The 20,026-nt window shown below is 47.9% G+C and overlaps 2 protein-coding genes across 5 annotated transcripts in view; one reads left to right on the top strand and one right to left on the bottom strand.

The window, feature by feature from the left end:
* SHROOM3 (shroom family member 3) overlaps positions 1 to 12,500 on the top strand; it is a 60,047-nt gene extending 47,547 nt beyond the window's left edge. For all 4 annotated transcript variants that reach the window (XM_040585925.1, XM_040585935.1, XM_040585916.1 and 1 more), the window contains exons 9-10: positions 2,742 to 3,014; positions 3,648 to 12,500. In XM_040585925.1, coding sequence (XP_040441859.1) covers positions 2,742 to 3,014; positions 3,648 to 4,007 — 633 coding nt within the window. In that variant the 3' untranslated portion in view covers positions 4,008 to 12,500. The remainder of the gene's footprint in view (positions 1 to 2,741; positions 3,015 to 3,647) is intronic.
* A 2,006-nt stretch (positions 12,501 to 14,506) lies between these two features.
* On the bottom strand, positions 14,507 to 17,414 carry LOC121084481 (16 kDa beta-galactoside-binding lectin). Its single transcript, XM_040585957.1, has 4 exons — positions 17,278 to 17,414; positions 15,744 to 15,823; positions 15,197 to 15,368; positions 14,507 to 14,714 (listed from the first exon to the last, which is right to left on the bottom strand). Exons 1-4 carry the CDS (start codon positions 17,284 to 17,286, stop codon positions 14,562 to 14,564), a joined length of 414 nt encoding a protein of 137 aa, XP_040441891.1. The 5' UTR covers positions 17,287 to 17,414; the 3' UTR covers positions 14,507 to 14,561.
* Between the last annotated feature and the right edge of the window lie 2,612 nt (positions 17,415 to 20,026).

The following is a 20,026-nucleotide window of genomic DNA, read 5'->3' as shown; positions in this document are numbered from 1 at the left end:
AGGCTGTAATACAAGGACAGCTAGAATGCGACCTTCATCAAAATGCTCTGTAACACAAATTATGAGTACCAAGTGAGTAATTAGCCCTATTTTGTGGAGCATTTGAGGTGCAGGTAGGACCCTGTCAAGTCTTTAGGAGCTGTCGTGCCATGCTATTGGAATGGGTTAGAGATCCTCGCTGTGCCTGCCATCTCTTATTTCTGTGGTCCTACGCAGATTCAGGGTGGCAAGTCTACACAGATAGATCATACATGTGTTGCTAATCAAAAGCACTTGCCTAAGGCCTTTGTCTGCTGCTTTAATTATCTAGCCCAAGACTTCGGTTGTAGAGCACCCAGCTTCAAAGGTAGTCGCAGCTGCTGCCTGTAGCATTTGATCGATTCTTGGGGTGCTGTTCACTTGAAAGCGAGCCACCTGCTTATACCAATGTGAAAGGTAGGGAGCGATTAAGATGAAGGTGCTGGTCCAAGGAGTCAGTGGACATGCTTCAAGCATCTGACGGGCTTGCAAGTAGATGTGAGCCTGCCATGGAGGACAAGTCCCAGGCCTGAAAGGTTACATTTGCATGGAAAAACAGAAATAGATGGGAGTGACTAGGCCCAGACAGCAAGATCTGCCTGGCATGTTTGTTCACGGTCTGTGTGAAACAACGTTTGCATAGTCATTATCTGAAAAGGCAGCTACTCTGAGAGGTCATTTGGATAAACCAAGCTCATTTCCATTGTAAGTATGCAAAGGAGCTATATTGGTTGGCACTTGGGATTGCAGGAGAGTCCCTGATTAATGAACGCAAAGCAAGTATTTTGCAGTCTCCCTCCAGCTCCCATGCCTTCAGAACAAAGGTATGTCACTCCCTACAGTCCCGCAGCATCCAGCTGTGGTTGGAGGGCCGGTGTGCACCTTGAGCAAAACTCCTGGAGCAGGGAGGAACAAGTGCCAGTTCCGAGCAGCTCGGTCCTTCTGAAAACCTGTTGAAGTTAATGCCAGATTTTGTGTCCAGCCTATAGGGTCCTGCTATAGAGTTTTCCCCTAGCATCATAATCCTTGAAAAGAGATCCCTTCTTTTGCCCTCAGGGTTTGGTCCAGCAATCAACTGGTGAGGACTTTGGATCTTTCTTTTGAAGGTGGCATTAGCATCATAGGCACAGGGAAGGGCGAGTTTTGGTTCTTGTCTCTGGGTACTACCTGTTCTACTGAGGGGAGAGTCCAACTAAAGGAGTTTTGGCTGTCCCTTATCCTAGCAGGTGGGATTTAGTACCACCTTTGCTCTCCTCTCCTCCCAGGTAACAAACACCATGATTTAGCAGTCATTCCAGCATAAGCCTGATAGCTGACGTTTGTTTTAACAGAAAATTGCATTTTATTCAGTCCTTGCATACATGTGGAAGCTGACAGTAGACTGTAGTGCAGCCAGGAAACCATGCACTCCAGAGGACGCATGCAGAGCATACCATCTAGTGGTGTCTGGCTAAACAGTGCTGTTAACTTCCTGGCTGCAAACCCAGCCTTTTAAACCCCGCTCTGCCAGGCTACTGCTGGGGATAAGGGCCGGTTCAGAGCAACCCCCAGCCTGACCTGGGTTTGCAGATCCTTTCTTCTTTGAAGTAGACTGCCTTCCTACTTGAAATGACCGTCGGCTTTGACGGAAAGAAGACTTTGAGATAGTATTTTCAGGCAGCCTTGTGATTTACTTCTATTTCATCCTGCGGTGTTTGTATGCAGAGTACATTTACGTACACGTAATGGTGCCTCAGCAGTGCATAAACTGGAAAATACCTAACCCTTGTATGAAAAGCTTTTCCTGCTCTCTGTGCTCTCACTTCTGAGTAAACGGAAGCAAGAATTCCAGGCCCCAGGCCATAGACTTTTGCATGTCTTTTCCCTAAATCCTAACAGAAATCAGGATCTCCAGCACATGTGCAGCACTGCTGTTTCTCGAGTAACTGAACCCTGGGGGCCTCCTTTTCTTCAGCAGTGAAACAGTTGCCAGCATTTTCACAAAATGGGTGTGTGCTCTCTGCGTCTTTGTTCAGTCACTGAGTAAATTTAGAGCATCTTTGGTGTAAATGCTTCTTGATGCCTCTGTGTGTGAGGCAGTGCCTGCACAGGCAGGGAGTTTTGGTCACAGCTGAATTTGAGGCTTGCACCTCAACACTGAGGCAGACAAGTTTGAAGCAGTCGGTAGTTTCAGGGTACTATAGGAGGGGAAAATATGTAGTAATTCCTTTTTTCTTGCTAAGCCATGTGTAACTAGTGAGTGTCAGCTCAGCCTCCTGCCATACCATTCATACAGCTTAAATTCATTTTTCTGCCGGTGGTTTTGTACAGTTCTGGGTCATAAGAAATACAACATCCAAACAAGGCTGGAGCAGGGAGTGGGGAATATGTAGGAGATGTGGCTGTAGCTCTTTTCACTTAGAGACTTTAAAGAACATACATCTTTCAGGTGTAGGTAGCTGGGTATTAGAATATGGTACATCAAATCAGATGTCTCTTTTCTAAACGTTCATTGATAGCAGAACAAATACAGCTTCTTACAATCTGACTGCGTATTCAGATTATCACCTAGATGTGGAAGTCCAGAGTTTTCTCTGTTTCCTCCTTAATGTCGTCTTTGTGCACTGTTGCTGGCTTGACCCTGTTCCTCAGGAACTGTAGCCATATCCTCTTGTTGTCATCATGCATGTGACCAAGGTGATCATGGTAATGACTGATGTGGCAGTATGTTTCCCTTCTGACAGGCTGAGCTCATCGGGAGCTTGACCCACAAGCTGGAAATCCTGAAGGAAGCCAAGGAGGGTCTGCTTGCAGACATTAAGATGAATAATGCTCTTGGAGAGGAGGTGGAGCTGTTGATCAGCAAGCTATGCAAACCTAATGAGTTTGACAAGTACAAGATGTTCATTGGCGATTTGGATAAGGTGGTGAACCTCTTGCTCTCCCTCTCGGGACGCCTGGCTCGCGTAGAGAACGTTCTGAGTAGTCTGGGGGAAAACGCCAACAGTGAAGAGCGGGTACGTATCTGCACAGCCACAGCCTCTGGGCCTTTTTCAGGGTGCGGGACAACAGCAGTCACAAGAAGGTGCTTTTATAAGCTAGGATCTCCAAAGGTTCACAGGAAGGCAGGTGTCTTAATGCTTATTTATAAGCAGTGGCAAATGCAGTTCCATCCCAGGGAATCTTGGTCCTGGCTTGTATAAATGTCTTGGATCCTGTGGCTTTTGTCTCAAAACAGAATGGCTGTGTTTGGGACAGCAGGTCTATGACCTGCAGCTGGAGGCAAGGCTGTATGTTGTTGTGCATTGTGGAACAACTCTTTTGCCTTTTGCCTCAGTTGAAGCTGCAATTTAACATTATTTGGGTGGTTGTGAGAAGCAAAGCCAGATTTTCCTGGTAGTTGTTGCTTTCAAGCAAGTTTTACAGATTTTCTTGAAGCGCTTTCTGCCCCCCATTGACTAGAACATTCAGAGTCTGATACAGTGGGACTCAGTCATCCTCCTCCCCCACGCTTTTGACTGCGTTTCTGGGAGCTTAGCAGCCATCCCACCTCCCCCAGAGGCAGCAAACATGGTGTCGGGAGGAAGGAGAGGGGGGAATCAGTGAGTTTGGTGCTGCTGATACTGAAGCGCTCTCTCTGGTGTGTGCAGAGTTCGCTGAACGAGAAGAGGAAACTGCTGGCTGGCCAGCATGAAGATGCCCGGGAACTGAAGGAAAACCTTGACCGCCGAGAACGAGTGGTCTTGGAGATCCTGGGCAACTACCTCTCTGAGGAACAGCTCCAGGATTACCAGCACTTTGTAAAGATGAAGTCCGCGCTCCTCATAGAGCAGCGAGAGCTAGACGATAAAATCAAACTGGGTCAGGAACAGCTCAAGTGCCTGATGGAAAGCCTCCCCACAGACTTCACGCCCAGGGATGCAACAGCAGCAGCTGCCCTAGCTGCAGCATTTGCTACCTCCGCCGGGGTCGGTGGTAAAACACCTCCAGCAGTCTCTTCCTCACTCTAACCTTTCCCAGGTGGACCTGGGATACAGTCCTCCTGCTCAAGTCTATTTAATCCAAGTACTGGGCAGATGGTTCTCTACAAAGACAATGAACAGAGACAGGTTTAAAACAAGATTTTAATGAAGGAAAAAAATAGCAATACTAAAGGTTTTATTTTCCTTTCCTTCCACCTCTGCTTCCTGGAAACTTAAATCAATGTGGGGGAAAATCTCCTCCTGCCAGAGATAAGGAAGAGGCTCACAAGAATTAAATGCATTACCTTTAATAAAAAACATGACCTCCTCTCTTCCCTCCCTTTCCTGCCTACCTGGCGCCTCATTAAATAATGAAGGATCTAAAAGAATGAAGCCTTAAAAATAAAACCAACCCATTCTACTGAACATTATTGATATTTATATTTTTTAAAAACAAGACAGAATGTGTAAGGTTTTGTACATACTCTAATCAGTTACTTGATTCTACTTTGTTCTGTATGTAGAAAAGACATTTAATTTTGTATTTTATGAAAACCTTAACAAAAAGAGGGAACCCCAAAGATAGTCATGCATTAGCTTGGAACATCTCTTCGTGGTTTTGTTGCTGTTGTTGTTGTTTTTTAATATAATAAAGGGCTACCAGAAGAAGTTTCAACCTGTTTCAACACATGTTAAATATACCCTTCAGTGGCCTTGTGAAGGAGATTTTGACCAGGAAAATACAATCTGTCCTCTTCTGGATCTCGTGATTCTCTGATTCTGGAGTTTAAATATGTGTTTATGAGAACCTGCATCTCAGGAGTCCACGTTAGCATGAAGCAACAAACTCGGGTCTGGACTGACTGTGGGAGCGTGGCACAGAGTCTGTCATTGTTTTGAATAATCTCACTCGTGGTCTGTGTTATTGTTGCAGCCTGAATGCATTTCCGTGAGCTGTGAGAGGGATAGCTGATGACATTATTTCTAGGCCTGTTTTTGTGAAGGGATGATGTGGAATAGGACTTTTTTCATACAGCAATACCTCATTTGTCTGACCCCACTTCATCAGAAATGATTTTACAAGCTAGAAGAGGCATTAACTCGAAATCCAATATTCTCTTCCTACCCACAGAAATCATGCACATGTGATGATAATGTGCACCCTGGTTAGATAGACAAGACCCTACCATAAAGACTATTGGATTATTTTCTAGTCAGGGCAGCCTGGGGTAACTAAATTTGCCTGACTGAACTTTACTGTATCGACTTAACCAAGTGCTGGAGAATTGCTGCCCATTTGCAGTCAGCAAAGCACATCGGGGCAAACCCCCTTTTCTGTATGGAACGTGCTTTCCTCTCTAACAAGCTGCATCACTGTCTGAATGAAATGGCTAGAAGCTGCACGAACAGATGACCACTGTGGCTGATGAGCCACATTCAGGTTGCCTCTCTTCTAACCTTGCAGGGATTTCCTGCTGCAGCCACAGTTCAGGTTTATCCTTTCTCCAGGGTGTTGCATTGTGCATCCCATCCTATCTTGCCACCAGGACCAGAGCAGGGATTTCACTTAAGTGGCTTTTCGAATTTCAACTCTAGTATGTGACTGAAAATTGCAACATTCATTGCTTTCAGCACTAGTTTTAAATCCCCTTGTTTTTTTAATAGCTCACATCACAGCTCTTCCACGAGCAGCTTGGCAGACTAAAGAAAGTGCCAATGCCCTTCTGTCATACGAAGCATCAGTTCTCCAACAGCCAAAAGAAAATCTACCTGGTTATGGAATGGCTCAAGAAGCAGCGAGGCAATTACCTGTGTTGACAACAAACATCCTTTTCATTACTTCTGAACTTGAATGCTGTTCAGGGTCCTACAGCGTTTCATGAGAATCCTAAGCAGGGGACCTGATTTTTATGCTTAATAGCTGAATCAAAAACAAAATTGGAGGGAAAAGTATTTTTGGGGTGACTCAAGAATAATTACTTATTTGAATGGAGTTTCAGAAAGACAGTGAGGGGAGCTGTTTCAAGCCAATCAAAACATTCAGTTCTTCCTGAAAAACATCCATCCTACACAGTACTTCAGTTTATTATATTTATAAGTTGTTTTAATTCTGGGGTTTTTTTTTCAGCCACCTCTCCATCCCATGCTTAAGACAAATCAAAAAGACGTGGCAAATCTGGCAGGCCTTTGTGAACAGCCTGAGACCAGCCAGGAGGGCATTTTCCATTTAGTAAGTTCTTTCCTGAAAAAGAAAGTCATGCAGCCTACCCTCAGGTCAGGAAGAGCCTCCCGTCCAAACAGGGCCTGCCTGTGCGCTCCGGGAACCAGCACAGACTTCTTGGGGAGCACCTTGGGCTGTGCACGCTGCGAGGTCCAGCCACCTTTTCCTACACGGGATGCATGATTGATGGTAATCGTCACTCTGCATGCTGGCATTACGCTATGAGTCAAGTGTTTCCAAGTGGCAGGCTGTTGGCCAGCTTTGTGGTGGTGGTATATAAGGCTTTACTAAGTAGTGTGTAAAATGGTTTCTTTTGTTGGGTTTCCAGCCAAAAATTTGGAGGTTAAGAGTTCACGGTGGTTTACAGGAAATTCAGACGTTTGGCATGACTCTGTGGTCCAGCACGTTTGGGGGCTGATGATGAACGTCCTACACATGATCCCACTGTACACACAAGCATCAACTAATGGGGCAAGTGATAGTTACTTACATTTTTATAACAGCTTAGGTGTCCAGGTGAAAAATGAGTTTTAAAGCCCGTATTTCTGTTCAAAGTGCTGGTAAGTTTATCATTAGGGAAACTGTCTTCACACAACTAACTTTGTTCAAAAATTGCTCTCCTGACTGCAGGGTTTGCTGAGTTTGGTAGAAGCACATCTTAACATGTATTTAAAGGTAATTAAATATTAGCCAAACCAACAGATTTACTTCTCAGCACCTTTGGCAAAAAGGGCATCCTATTCATTGCTCCTTATCCCACCTTGCTTTTCCCTTGTGTTTTAAAAACCAGAGTATAATGGAAACTCATTTCCCGAAGTGGTGACATGATTTCATGGGCCAGGAATACCATGGGCAGCATTTTACACTTACTGTCTAGTCCTTGTAAACTTACTGAAACAAATCTGAATTTTGGGTCTGGCTACATGAGATTTTTACATCTGTACCTGTAGTTATGTGGCTGCTGTGGAGAAAGCCAGTAAGCTAAGTACAGCGAGCATGATTTGCATTGCTACCCATTCCCCAAAATGCAGTCTTGTGCATCCCAGAGCTGGGGTATTTCCCCTTGCAACTGCAGCAGAGGCTAGGCATTAAAGCATGTTAAAAACAAATTATTCAAAACACATCTCGCAACAAACGGTGGTTCTCAACAGGTGAGAATTTTTGCTAAAAATTAGTCTTATTTTTAGAATGGAAACATCTGTTTGGGATATCGCAATGGAATACCCTAACTCCCACCCTGCCACAGGGACAGCTGCACTGGCTGAGTTTGCTGGCCAGCCTGTGTGGCTTCCCTCCATAGGTGACCAGTGGATGAGACTCCCAAGTCAGTTCAGATTACCTGAGTCAAGCGCCTTCTCCAAAGCTGTCTCTGGAGCATTCCGATGACTGTTGAAGGATCCTGCAACAGCTACCTGGCTCTTTCAGCTGGCTACAGTCGATGCCTTCAGCACAGGGTGAAGCACACAGTCTCACTGCACTAGTTTGGGGAAAAATCCTAGTAAGGACAAAGCAGTTACACTTTTGACATACGTTGCCAGTTCAAAGTAAAAGCTAGTTATGCAAAAGCAAGGCGGTACCCCATTGCCCGTTATGTTACGTTGCATTTGCACATCATGGTTAGGAACATAGCATTTTTCCTGAGTCAGAATTCCTTAAATTATTACCTTCAACTTCCAGCCGGTTTCTGAGGGACCTTTCAGGAAAAAGGCAGATACAAATCATCATTCCACAGCCTCCCGCTCAGGCTGTCGCCTTGGCACTAGAGAGCTGGAGTGCACTTTTCCTGGGTTTTGGGCACAATCAGACTGCATTGCTGTCATAGCACCCAGACCCAGCACAGGGGAACAGGAAAGGATGAGGTATGCACTTGCATGGTGATGCTGTCTGTTGCGCTGGATATTGAAGCAGGTCTTTTAAGCCTTGCTCTCTGTAAGTCCTCACATGTTCACAGCAATACGCTGTGCCTACAGTCTGCTCTGCCACATGCTGTGCCACGTGATACAAGCACCGTGAAAATCTAGTCATCTGGCTTACAATTTGCTTATTTTCTATCTGAGCCCTTGAGCAATTGAGGGTCACAAAGTATTCATGTCAGATGCTTTCCTTAAGACTAAATCTAGTGAAGAGTGTTTACATGCTAAGGTCTGTTGCTTGTAAGTTTATACATCAAAATGTTTTGTGAAGGTTACCTAACAAAAAGGTCAAAACACACAGCCCCAAAACAGTTTGTTTGTCAGGCCTGATTCATCATCTCTACAACTCTGCTGCTGTCGTGGTTGTTTAGACCAGTAAATAAGAGAAGCAAGTAAACCAAACTGGACAGCATTTCATACTCACTCCACGCAAATCCTGAATATTAACATGAACAGTGACTTGTCATTTGCAAAATGTGAAACAGAGCAAGCTTTTCATTGGAGAGCCTATGCTTTACAGCAGTATGAGCAAACTAGGGGTGTTATCTAGAGACCTGATCCCCAGGTTTCTCCATGCCTTATTCAGCCATCCACCAGGCCAGTGTTTACATCTGGCCTTGATTCACCTAAGAGCTGTTTCTTCCTTTATATCCCTTCCAGAGGGGATGCATGCTGACTCTGGTGTAGCGTTATGGTTTGGCTGTGTTCCTACAGGACTATTGCTTGTGCCTTTGCATGTAAGCTAAGCATCGTACACCTCTCATGTATTACAGGGGGTTTCTAGCAATACATTACTGAACAAACATCGTTCGTGTTGTGCAACTGAATTTATTTATGTGGCCAGAGTGGTCTCAGTCTAGGAGGCAGTCCTTTCCTGCCTGGCTTGGCCAGACTCTGCTGTCCCTCTGCAATACAAGCTGCAGAAATAGGTTGCATTCGGGGTGTCAGGTAGTCGGAAGGGTGCTTGCCAGATGCTTATGCACATGCATGTTATGCTGTTGCTTATGTGCATACAGTAACACAGCCTCTCCAACTGCAGCTGTGGCCTTTGTGCTGCTTGCTGCACGTTAGTGCTAAAAATCCTTGCAAAAATCTGCTTTCTTGTTGCCCGTTGTGAGATGGTGGGGAGCTGGAGCCAGCCAGGCTCATCACCCTCAGCTGGGTTTGTAGGGGCGTCAGTGCAGCCTTGCATGGATTGGGATTTGGGATTAGGGAAAAGGGCTCATTTTCTGCTACACTGTAAAGAAAATATGGTACCTGTGAGCAGGGCAGCTTTTTCCTCTGTGATTTGCAGCTTGAGACCATGTCTTTCTGCTCTGTGAGCAGATAGCCTTCAAATTAAACAAGGAAAGCCAGCAGTACTTCTGTTCATGTTTGTTTTAGCACTGAGTGAATTTTTAGGATGAAAATGAAAAAATAAATAATAATAAAAACCCCCACGTAATTCAGCTGGGGAGAATAAAAGCTGGTCAAGGCATGACCAAATACTGAGGAAACCGCTCACCAGGGACCCGCTTTTGCAGAGCTTGTCGTGCCACAGGTGTTTTGCTGAGCTAAAATAAGGCTGTGTCTAAAAAAAGGATCCAGGCAAGACTAGAAAGGATGGCTTTTGAAAATTAGAAGCTACTGCAGGAGGTTTTGGAGGAGAAAGTAGCTTTATGCAGAGGTTTCTTCTGGCTCCCCCAGCTGGTTTTGTGGCGGGCGCCATTTTACCTCACGAAGGAGCCATTTTACATCACACTGCTGGAGGGAGCTCTGCGCAGCAGAGGGAACACCAGGGGACACACATCCCAGCACCCAACCCTCACCAAAACCGCTAAAAATTATAGCAGGGCTTGCTGCCCCCCCTCCAGGTGTGTTTTATACAGCTAGCACCTGTGTAGTCATCAGGGCTAAGGAGGGACAGCCGGCCAGGAGGACACACACCTCAGCCTGAAGCCTGCTGAGAAAATGTGAGTAGATCGGATATTTTTATACTTTTTTTTTTTCCTCACGTAGGAAGGCTTTTCAGCCTGGGTCTCCTGTGGAGCAGCCGGGTTGGGGTTGAGGGGGAAGAACATCCCAGTTTTTCTTGGAAAGTAGGTGCATTGGGGGTTTGGTTTCCACAGGGATGTCCTCAGAGGGAGGGCCCCAGCATGTGTGAGCATGGTGGTGCACACATCCAGGGGATCTCAGTATGGCTTGCAGGCCCAGTGGTGTCCCCAGCTGCGTGACAGGACTTGCCCTCATCACCTGGCTTCTGCTCACAGACAGCTCACCACAGTCTGTACTAGGAGCCTGAGCCAGCAGCACCCAGCCTCCCTCATGCTACAGCAAAGGGGAATTGCGTGGTTAAGGTTTTCCATGCTCTGCACCAGAAGGTGGGGGGGGGGGGGGCAGCAGTTGTCAGATAATGCAGCTTATGGTTTGAAGCTGGCTTTCTGAAAGTAAGCGACAGAAGTTCCCTTTGGTTTGTAAATGTTGAAGCTGAGACCAAGGAGTGGGAGGTGAGGAGACAAACGAAGACAACTACCAGCACAGAGAGCTCTTGCAAGCTGGCTGGTGATCACCTTTTCATTTTGTACAACAGATGTCAGTTAGTCTCTTATATCCATTGTTCAGAATAAGTTGTCTTGCACCATTTTGCTTGTAAATTCCAGTGGTAAGTGACCCAGCCGGCTTCCCATGCCCCACCACTATCTGGATTGCCCGTCAGCTTCCCTAGCACTCTCCTACATGCTGCACATACACCATGCACGGTTTCTAGGTGCACAGTGTCCTGCAACTGTCTTTTGAGACTGTGCTGAACAGTGTGGCATGCTTGTGTTGCTACAGGGTCACTTGGATGGCCTATTTCTGTCAAGTGAAGTTAATGTGAATTGCTTAGGGAGAAGTTATTTTTTGAGGAGACAAAGCTGCTGGTCTTTCTTAGCCATCACTGTTCTTCTAGGTCTTGCATGAGATTTTAATTCCTGTCACATCTACTGTTTCCAAATTAATCTCTTCTTCAACTGGGTATTTGTTCTACTCTTCCTAGACATGAGGTGTTAACATACATCACTTAATTTGTGTTCATAGAATCATTTAGGTTGGAAAAGACCCTTAAGATCATTGAGTCCAACCATTATCCTAATATTACTAACTCGACCCCATGTCCCCAAGTTCCACATGTACACATCTTCTAAATACCTCCAGGGACGGTGACTCAACCACATCCCTGGGCAGCCTGTTCTAGTGCTTGACCACCCTGAAGAAGTTTTTCTTAGTACCCAATCTAAATCTCCATGTTGTAACACAAAGGCTTGCAGCTATTTTGCAGGGTTTTCAAGGTCAAATTTTCCCTGCCATGACCCTGTAAGGAAATCAAGTGATAGAGCTTTGATTCCTGGTGAACAGCCAGGGATGGAGGCAGAGTACAGGTCAGCAGACTTGCAAGATTTAGCAAATGCATCCCTCTCAATAGGGATCAGTATTGTTTCCTCCACCACCACTTCAGTCTCAGTGTTCAGGCAACCAAGGGGCAGATTCTTCCTGTAGGCTGTTGGCTCCTGTCAGGATGTGATGCTGCACTGCAAGACTGACTACACATGATGCAGGATTTAAATAAATAAAAAAGAAACCCCACACTGTTAGGTCATGCTGTGGTGCTTTCTGCTCCTCCCCAAAGCAAGCAGGGCTCAGGGTCTTCACAGAGGTACTGACAAGCTGAGTTCACTTTGCACTTCCAGGAAAGCATACACAGCAGGGACAAGCCCTGCTTTTACATTCACTGTGACCCTCTGCCTGCAGCAGGGCATAGCATTCTTGCGTTCCCGATTGCTCTAGCCCAAGTCTTGTCATCAGTCTAGGAGCCAGCCAGGGTACTTCGCATTTACTCTGCCTGTTTACCGGTCTTACTTATAGGAACAGGATTATTTATGGCTCTGGGACATGGGAGAACAAAACTGAAGAGGCAGGAAGAGCTGGCAAAGGCATGCTTCCTTCCTACCCTTTCTCCTGTTTTGTGGTCTCCTTAGTGGGAGCTGCCAGCATTAGAAAGCAGAATAAGCCAAAATTAACTCTTGTGGAAAGTACGAGAAAGGGGTAGCCCCCAGGAAGGCACTGTTTGTAGCCTGAGCATAGCAGTCAGGGACACTTGTAGCTAACCTACCTAGAAATCAGGACTGCCAGCTTAACAGGCAAAAACAACATCAGCATTGTTTTTGTCAGTGCCGAGAGACATAAAGCTCATTTAATCAGGGCAGCCAGGAACAGGGACAGCAAAGGGACCAGCTGTAAGCTCCCCTGTGCCTCTGCAACATAAAGTCTTGTTTAACTTTAAAGCACTTGTATGCTTCATCACTTAGCTTACCTTCAGGCAGCTAACGTAGCAGGGATAGAGGGGAAAACAAGACAAAGGCCATCCTCTTTTCCCCAACCCCCCACCCCAAGTACCAATAGCCTTCAAAAAAAAAAATCCTCAAGACTTACTTGATGAGGCAAAGCATCAGCAAGACTGGTCTTATCCTTTGCCTAGTAAAAACATCCTATACTGTAAATAACACAGTATATGCAGAACAGGAATTATAAGCACTATTATCTGTGCCCTTGTTGGTGTCAAATGAGATAGTCCTGCAGCCAGCCCCCTGCCACGCAGGGCACATCTGTCCTTCTCCCACATAGGAGGTAGGTTGCAGCAACCCCTTGCCCACCCTCCTAGTAGGTGCAGAGCAGAAACTTTTGCTGAACATTGGTACTGCAGCAGAGCCCTTTGGTGTGTTCCCCAGACACACACACAACCCTCCCCAGCAGGACAGGTGCCCAGAAAGCCTCCTGCTTATTTGCACACCAGGTCCCTTACTATGATTAGCTGCATCAGCTTGGGAGAGCAAAGAGGAAGAGCCCTGACTATCCACAGTCACCATGTCTGTGCCCAAAGGCTGCCTGGCAAGACACAGCTACAACTCATGCCCTTCTGGCAGAGCTGCAAGGCCTCCATAATGAGGGTTATCAAACAGCAGAGAGAAAAGGACATCAGTAGAACAAGAGGGTCTGCCCTCCAAAGAAAATCCACCCCCCATCACTCACGGGCATATCCAGCCCTCCGGCACCTGCTGCAGTACAGCTGTGCACCAATCGTGCTGGCCAGAAGGCAACAGGCTTGCAGCCTGTCAGCTTCTCCATAAAAATCTTCAAATGGCTGAGGTACTGTGCAGAGTGGTATTGCCACTACCCAAGCAGCTGGCCCAACTGCTCAGCTGTTCAAAGGTGCAGCAAATGCAGCCCTAGTCTAGAACAGCCCTGCTGAGAGAGATTAGCCAACAGGAGTCAAATTCCACCACTTCAGCAGCACCGGCTAAGGGAAGACCTCACTAGCACAGTCAGTTACCAGCTGAACTGCTCTGGGGCAGCACTGCTGGTAGCTTCAGCAGTCACAGAGCCAGCACCCTAACCTGGGCACCCTGCCCAGGCTCCCAACTCTCCACAGCAGGCAGGACTTCTTTACCTTTTATCAGATCCTGAAACGCTGCAGCAGCCCCACCTCCAGCCCTGTCATGGGTAGGCACGGCTAGCAGGCAGCTGGGGAACAGCAGTAGCAGACACACTCCAAGGCATTGCACAAGCAGAGCAAAGAGGTTGTAAGCAGAGGAGACTGTTAAGCTTTTTTCTTTTTTGTCTGCCTAACTGCAACTAGTTGTGCTTGGTGCACTCAGGAGTTAATATCTCTAGTAGCCTTGTTGAATACAGCCCTCAGCTGGAGCTTAGCAGCCAGGTGTTGGGCTACTACCTGGCTCATCACCTATACCTGAGATGTTGCTAAGCCACCAGCTCCATGGTACAAAATGATACTGGGTCTCTGACAGCATCAAAACATCAGTTCATGAAGTAGCACAGACTGACTGGATCATCAAAGACCTCACACCTAAGCACTGACAGGCTTCACCTTCCAGTCTTTTCCCCTGGCAAGTACAGTTAGTCTGACTTGCCTGCTCTACTCCTTTTTGTGCCAGCCTACACCACACTCAACTGCCGAGCATGTTCTTGGAAAGCAAAGCTGTTTGCAAGAGCACAAGCTATGCCCTGGTCCCTGTCAGTCCCTCACCCTCAGCAAGGGGATGTGATCAGCACTTTTTGGTCAGAGATGGCACAACAGGTGCCCAGCATACACTTATTTGAGTTTATTATTCCCCAGCTGGGACTAATCCCAGAGTTTAGAAACCAAATAGCCAGTGACCACTCACTGCAGCAAACAGGGTCAAGGGAGCAACTACTGCTACAGTAGCTTTACTCACAGTAAATCATGCTTTGCCTGGCACATGGTCTAACTCTGTACCAGCTGCAAGGCTGCAGTGCAAGTAGGCACACAGATTGACACACAACCCTTCCCATGCCCACCCCTGTAGCGCACACAGGAGCAAGCAGATTAGAGCAGAAAACAGCAGAGGAAGCAGCCATTGCAAGTTTGGGTTTATTTCACTAAGCACAGGGGAGAACACAAAACAAACCAAGCTATAGCTCATTGCTGAACTTAATGGCTTTAACTTTAAAGTCACCCTCCACAGCCAGGTATTCAATTTTCTCCATGCCCAGCCGATTAGGAAACTGGAACTCCGCCTCGGGCACCTTCACCGTTGCTTCCGTTTCATTGTAGGAAATGCAAATCTGTAGAGAGCCAGAAGAAGGAAGGCTAACACATCACAGCTCACAAGCCTCCCTCCCCACTACCACCAGTCTGGGTGTGGTACAGGTGAAATGGCTGCTGGTGTCAAGGCCATGCTCACTAGCTCAGTCTCCTCCCTGCCCAGCAAAGCCACAGAGGGGAGGAAGCTCCTTTGTGATGTCCCAAGTCTAGCTCCAAGCTTCTGCAACAAAGGGATGAGGCAGACCTGGTCCGAATCTCAGGTCAGCATTTTAATTGCTCATACTTGTTGGCTTGCAAAGGAAGGCCAGAGCAGAGCACTTAACACATCTGAGCTGTTGGTCATTGACTTGAGCAGAGCAGGTCTAGACAGCTGGTTTTAGTTGTGAGACTCTTCCCCCATTGATTATTCCTGTTTCCACACCTGCTCCTTCACCACAGATGTACAAGGCAGCATTATAAAGCCATACCCTGGGCCCCTTGGTGCTCTGTACCAGAACCTCACCTCGATTTTGTCACCTTGCTGGAAGGGAAAGTCAGCCTTCCTGTCCTCTTCACCCCAGGTGCCATCCTCCTTAGAATTGCATACAACGGTGTTGACATCCCCGTGGCAGTTGAAGCGAGGGTTGAAATGCAGCATGAGGGTGCTGCTGTCCTTTCCCACGTTCACAGCAAACCTGGGGAAACAGAGAGGCAGTGCTGGTGCAGGAGCCTCAGCTACCCAGTGCTGACAAGCTGATTACAGCAGGAGCTCAGGCTTCCCAGTGCCAAGCCAGTTCCAACTGCTTAGTAACAACCAAGCGCTACCAAAGGTTCAGGTTGCCATACGTAGCAAGTCTTCCACTGGGTAAAGGAGAATTAGTTCATCTCACAAGGAAGAAACCACACATAGGCTCACCCAGGGCAGGAAACAGCCATTCCCACTGCAACCAGTGTCAAGGTTTCTTTTTTTTTTTTCCCTCATTTTCTTTTGCATAGCATCGAGTTAGCAAAGGCCAAAAAGCCACGTATTTGGCTTCAAGTATCAATCCATCCACCATCCCCTCACTCACCCTTTAGCATCAGACAGGATCTTCCCTTTGACCTTGATGCACTCCCCGGGCTGGATGTCCAGCTGAGTAACGACCAGTCCCTGCAGGGCCAAACCGCAGGAGTTAGTCCCTCCCGAGGCAAGCCTAGCACTCTGCTCGGGCTACGGCACAGACCAGCTCTGGAAGACTCAAACATGTTGGCGGCTTCATGCTAGAGGAAGGGCTGAGTCAGGCCAGCTGCCTGTCCCAACCCTCTGCCAGAGAATCCTAGGCCACAGCTGCCACCTCACTGGCATCTCCCACCCACTATGGAATGTAAGCTGACAATGAGGTGATTTGAGCCAGTGTAACAAGAGCAGGGCACAGGTACTGATTAATCAGCTGCCACAGAAGGCACCCTTGCAAGCCAGCTTGCATCTGCCAATCAGCCATTACCATAGGCTTGTTAGTCACAAAGCTTTTTTCCTTTTTTAACACTAGGTCTCCCCCCCCTCCCTAGGTAGGTCTCCAAGTAACAGGAGCCACCAAAAAGGTTTCTTGTCTCAAAGCAGGCTACGCAGACAGACAAGGCTCAGAGAAGCCTACTTCTGGCTGCAGCCCGGTAAAGCAGAACACACAGCGCCTCCCAGGGAAGCTCCCACTGAGAGAGGGGGGCTTGACCCTTTCCTCAGAACCAACTTATTCACTCCCACTGCCACACAGCCCCAAAACAGCACTAATGTCACTAGCTTCCCACAGCTAAGAGGAATACGTTGTTTAGTGAGGTCAGGCGTACCTCAAATCATGCTTTGCTGCCTGTCCTCCAGGCCCAAGCGCAGCAACGCTGAGCTCCACTCGGAACCATGTGCCAGATGAAGCAGGGAGACTAATTTCAAATTACTTATGTTGTTTAATTGGGGTGGTTCTTACCTGGCTTGTGCAGGCCCGAGCCCAGTACCCCCTAGGTCTGCCGGCCTGCCCCAGTGGTACCTGTCCTCATGCCTGCTCCCTGCTCTGCCAGGGCACAGACTGCTGAGGTCAGATTTCCCCCGGTCACTAAACCGCTTATTGTTGCGACACCAGCCTTGCCTTCTGGCTCTGCTTCTGCTGGGGCACAACCTGGAACAATCTCAGTGCCCAGGTGGTCTTTCAAGAAGTCAGGGGTCTGGGATAGGTTAGAATAGAACACCAGCCTGCTTTCCTCTGCTGTCCCATTAAGAGTTAGCTCAGCTCTGTACCCAAAAGGCACTTTTCCAGAAGGGAAATACAAAGTTTCAGGAAAAAAAGGTATAAAAGTTATTCAAACTGTTGCAAATAGTCCCAGACATTTGGAATACTCGAGAATATACACATGTATTAGAACAACTTCCCCACTCGGGTAACAGGCTAGAGAAGAGGAGAAGACAAAAAACGGGTGGTCAGCCCTCACTATTCCTCCCCCAACCACGTATAAATCTAGCGCTTCCTCCCAGCTAATCCTTTTCTCCTCCTACCTCTGGCACCAAGCCCAAACCCCACACCCAGCCAAACCCTAGTCCTGCTTGGCACACCAGTCCAGTTTGAAGAAGGCACTCACTTGCTCCATGCTGCTGCTGCTGCTGCCACCAGCCCCACCGGGCAGGACACCCCCTAGCCCCTGTTCCACAAACCGGAGTGACTCAGCGCTGAGCTCTCGCAGCTTAAATCACTTGGGCAGGACCATCACATGACGGAGGGGGGTGAAGAAGGGGATCAATTGCAGCTGTTCGGGGCTGGAGCTTTCCCAGCCATTTAAAGTGGGAAGCGGGAGATCTCTACTGATATTGTTCTTTGCAGGCAGTATGTGTATGATTTTAAAAGCTAGGGATTGTTTGCTTCTGCGTAATCCTAGAAATCCTTACTGTAAGCTCTTCTAGCCGCTACGCAGTGTATGTTGGCTCTTATCCCGGGAGCTCAAGTGTGGCTCTGTGCCTGCAGCGAGGTGGCTGCTTTTTGTTAAGTGATCCCTGCCTAAAATCAGGGTTGGAGTCCTCACGTTACTGCTGCCTCTGAAAAAATGTGTGTACACATCCTCCCAGCCCAGCCTCACGCCTGCAAGGAGCCTGGACTGATGGGAGCCCCTGGGTACAAATCGTCACTACTTGCCCTTAAATGAAACCCACTGATTTGTTATATTCTACGCCAGCATTTAGAAAGTGCCTGAAAGTTAAGGTTGGTTGTGTGGGCCACTACTAGACGTGTGAATTCAGGCTGCAGCTTTTGAAAAGTAGCGTGATCTGGCTGGTTCCATTCCTGTTGCAAAAGACTCCAGAGGGAAAAGAGAAATGCTTTGTTAGCGGAGGAAGGGGCTGGGCAGGGCTGCGCCCAGCCAGCAAGAAAGAGGTTGCTTTCCCAGCTAGTCCCTAACGCCTGCTTTTCCCCTTTACTACATCCTTTAAAAACACACAGCATGACTTCCCCAAGGGTCTCCGCAAGGCAGGGAGGCCAAGGTGGGAGCTGCTTTGTGGGTCTGTGTGACTGGATCAGCTGGGTGCCGCTTTGGATTGGCTTTAGCAGGGGCCTCAGACCTCCGTGCCTCAGTTTCCCTCATACATGAAGTGATGTTAAGGACATGCAGCTTCACAATCCCACTTCTAAAGCTTCAGTCAGAGCTGCTATGTAAATGCAGCATGCTACTTGTTGGGTAAGCCGTGACTAGTCTGTGAGATACCTCTCCGGAGATAACTTTAGGAAGGGCTGCACAGGACAGCTTACGAAACAGTGCAGGTATTTATGGCCAGGTAGCAGGAGGAGACATGCTGCCACACAGGTGGCTGCTGGAAGTTCATGAGAGCGTGCTGGCTGTTAAATGAACAGCATCCCGACTCATCCCAGATATCCCCCACACCCGCTTCTGAACCTTCACATAGCATTTCAGCAGTCTGTATGACACTGGGTCAATCAAAGCTAAGCTGCGTTTGAACTAGAAAGTCACAAGCCTGAATTAGAGCCCTGTGACTGTATAAAAGAGGGCAAAATGCTGACTGAAAGTACTGTAGGGAAAATCCTGCACACGCTTTCGCCTCTGACTAAGTCCCCGGCTGTCCTACACATATGGAAGAGCCATGCTGAGGTCGGGAGGTAACTGCAGGAGCGGAGCTGCAGGTAGCAAATGCCACTGAGGGTAGGCCCCCTCCACGGACAGTTTGGAGAAACCCCAAGTAATTCCACCTTAAGCCTGCCCCAGTGTCTAGCATGATGTTAGCTGAGATCACGTGTTATAGATAGGCTTTAGGTGCCTGCTTTCTGTGGCCTGAGTTACTGTTCAGCTGTTCCCCTGGTCGCTGCCTCGTGTGAGAGGTTGATCAAATTCTGTTTGGTGGGTTGGGGTTTTGTATTTGTTTTCCATTCAGCTCTGTGAAATCCCTGGAGATTTCTCTCCTCCTTTCAGTGCTGCAGAGTTCCTGGAGAAAGAGCTGCTGGCGAGGGGAATCGTGGTGCTGGGGCGGTGCAGTGCCATACTGTTGGCTACTCCGACTCCCCTTCTGAAATGTGTATTTCTTGTGAGCTGCTTTTCTGGCCTGAAGCCTCCTCCTCTGACCCTTCTGTGGAGACTGCACTGTTTGTTTTCCTCAAGTGCTCTACACTTGCAGCCTAGTTGGTTTAGCAACAAACCCTTTGGTCTTGCCCCTGATTTAAAGTCTCCTGGTCTTAAGCCCTGTGAAATCAGTGAGGTACTTATTCTCAGACTACAATGCTGAGATGCCCAACTGCCCTCCGTTTTTGCCAGGGATTAAAGCCAATGGTGGGGAGGCAGAAGAAAGAACATCTTCCCTTTTGCAGCCTGCTGTGGGAAACAGTGGGGGAAAATTCCCCAGTGGGTCTCCTTCCCTTTCAGAGGGTTTATAAAGGGAGACAGGCTGCAAAGCAAGGGCACGAGCCTCTCTGCACAACATGAGGGAGAGGACACCTTGCACTGCCCACAGAGAAAGGGCTCAGCCCCAACGCATTCTCCTTCCCAGGATGGGAGGTTTGTGGCTAGAGAAAAAAAATTGAAAGCTCACAGCAGGCTGGCAGAAGGGTAAGGTGTGCTTCCAGCAGGCAGAACGCAGACAAGAGCCCAAGTTAGCTTTATCTGGGTTGTAGCAAGGGATTGCAATATCTACAGGCCCTGAGGGAGACGGTAGTTGGGGTACATACAGCATATGCGTTCCCATTTCCAGGACTTACTTTCACATGTAAGAGTGTTGCACCCACCAGGCAGCTCTGGCGGAAGCAGGAAGAGAAGAGTCATCTCCTGCTCATCTAGAGGGTGATGCCCAGAGGAATTTTGCCCTGTAGGGAAAATTAAGGGTGCCCTCCCACCA

The sequence above is a fragment of the Falco naumanni genome, chromosome 1, assembly GCF_017639655.2.
Source record: "Falco naumanni isolate bFalNau1 chromosome 1, bFalNau1.pat, whole genome shotgun sequence".
Taxonomy (NCBI): Eukaryota; Metazoa; Chordata; class Aves; order Falconiformes; family Falconidae; genus Falco; species Falco naumanni.
Note: the sequence above shows the minus strand (reverse complement) of the source record. Positions and strands in the feature narration are given on the sequence as shown.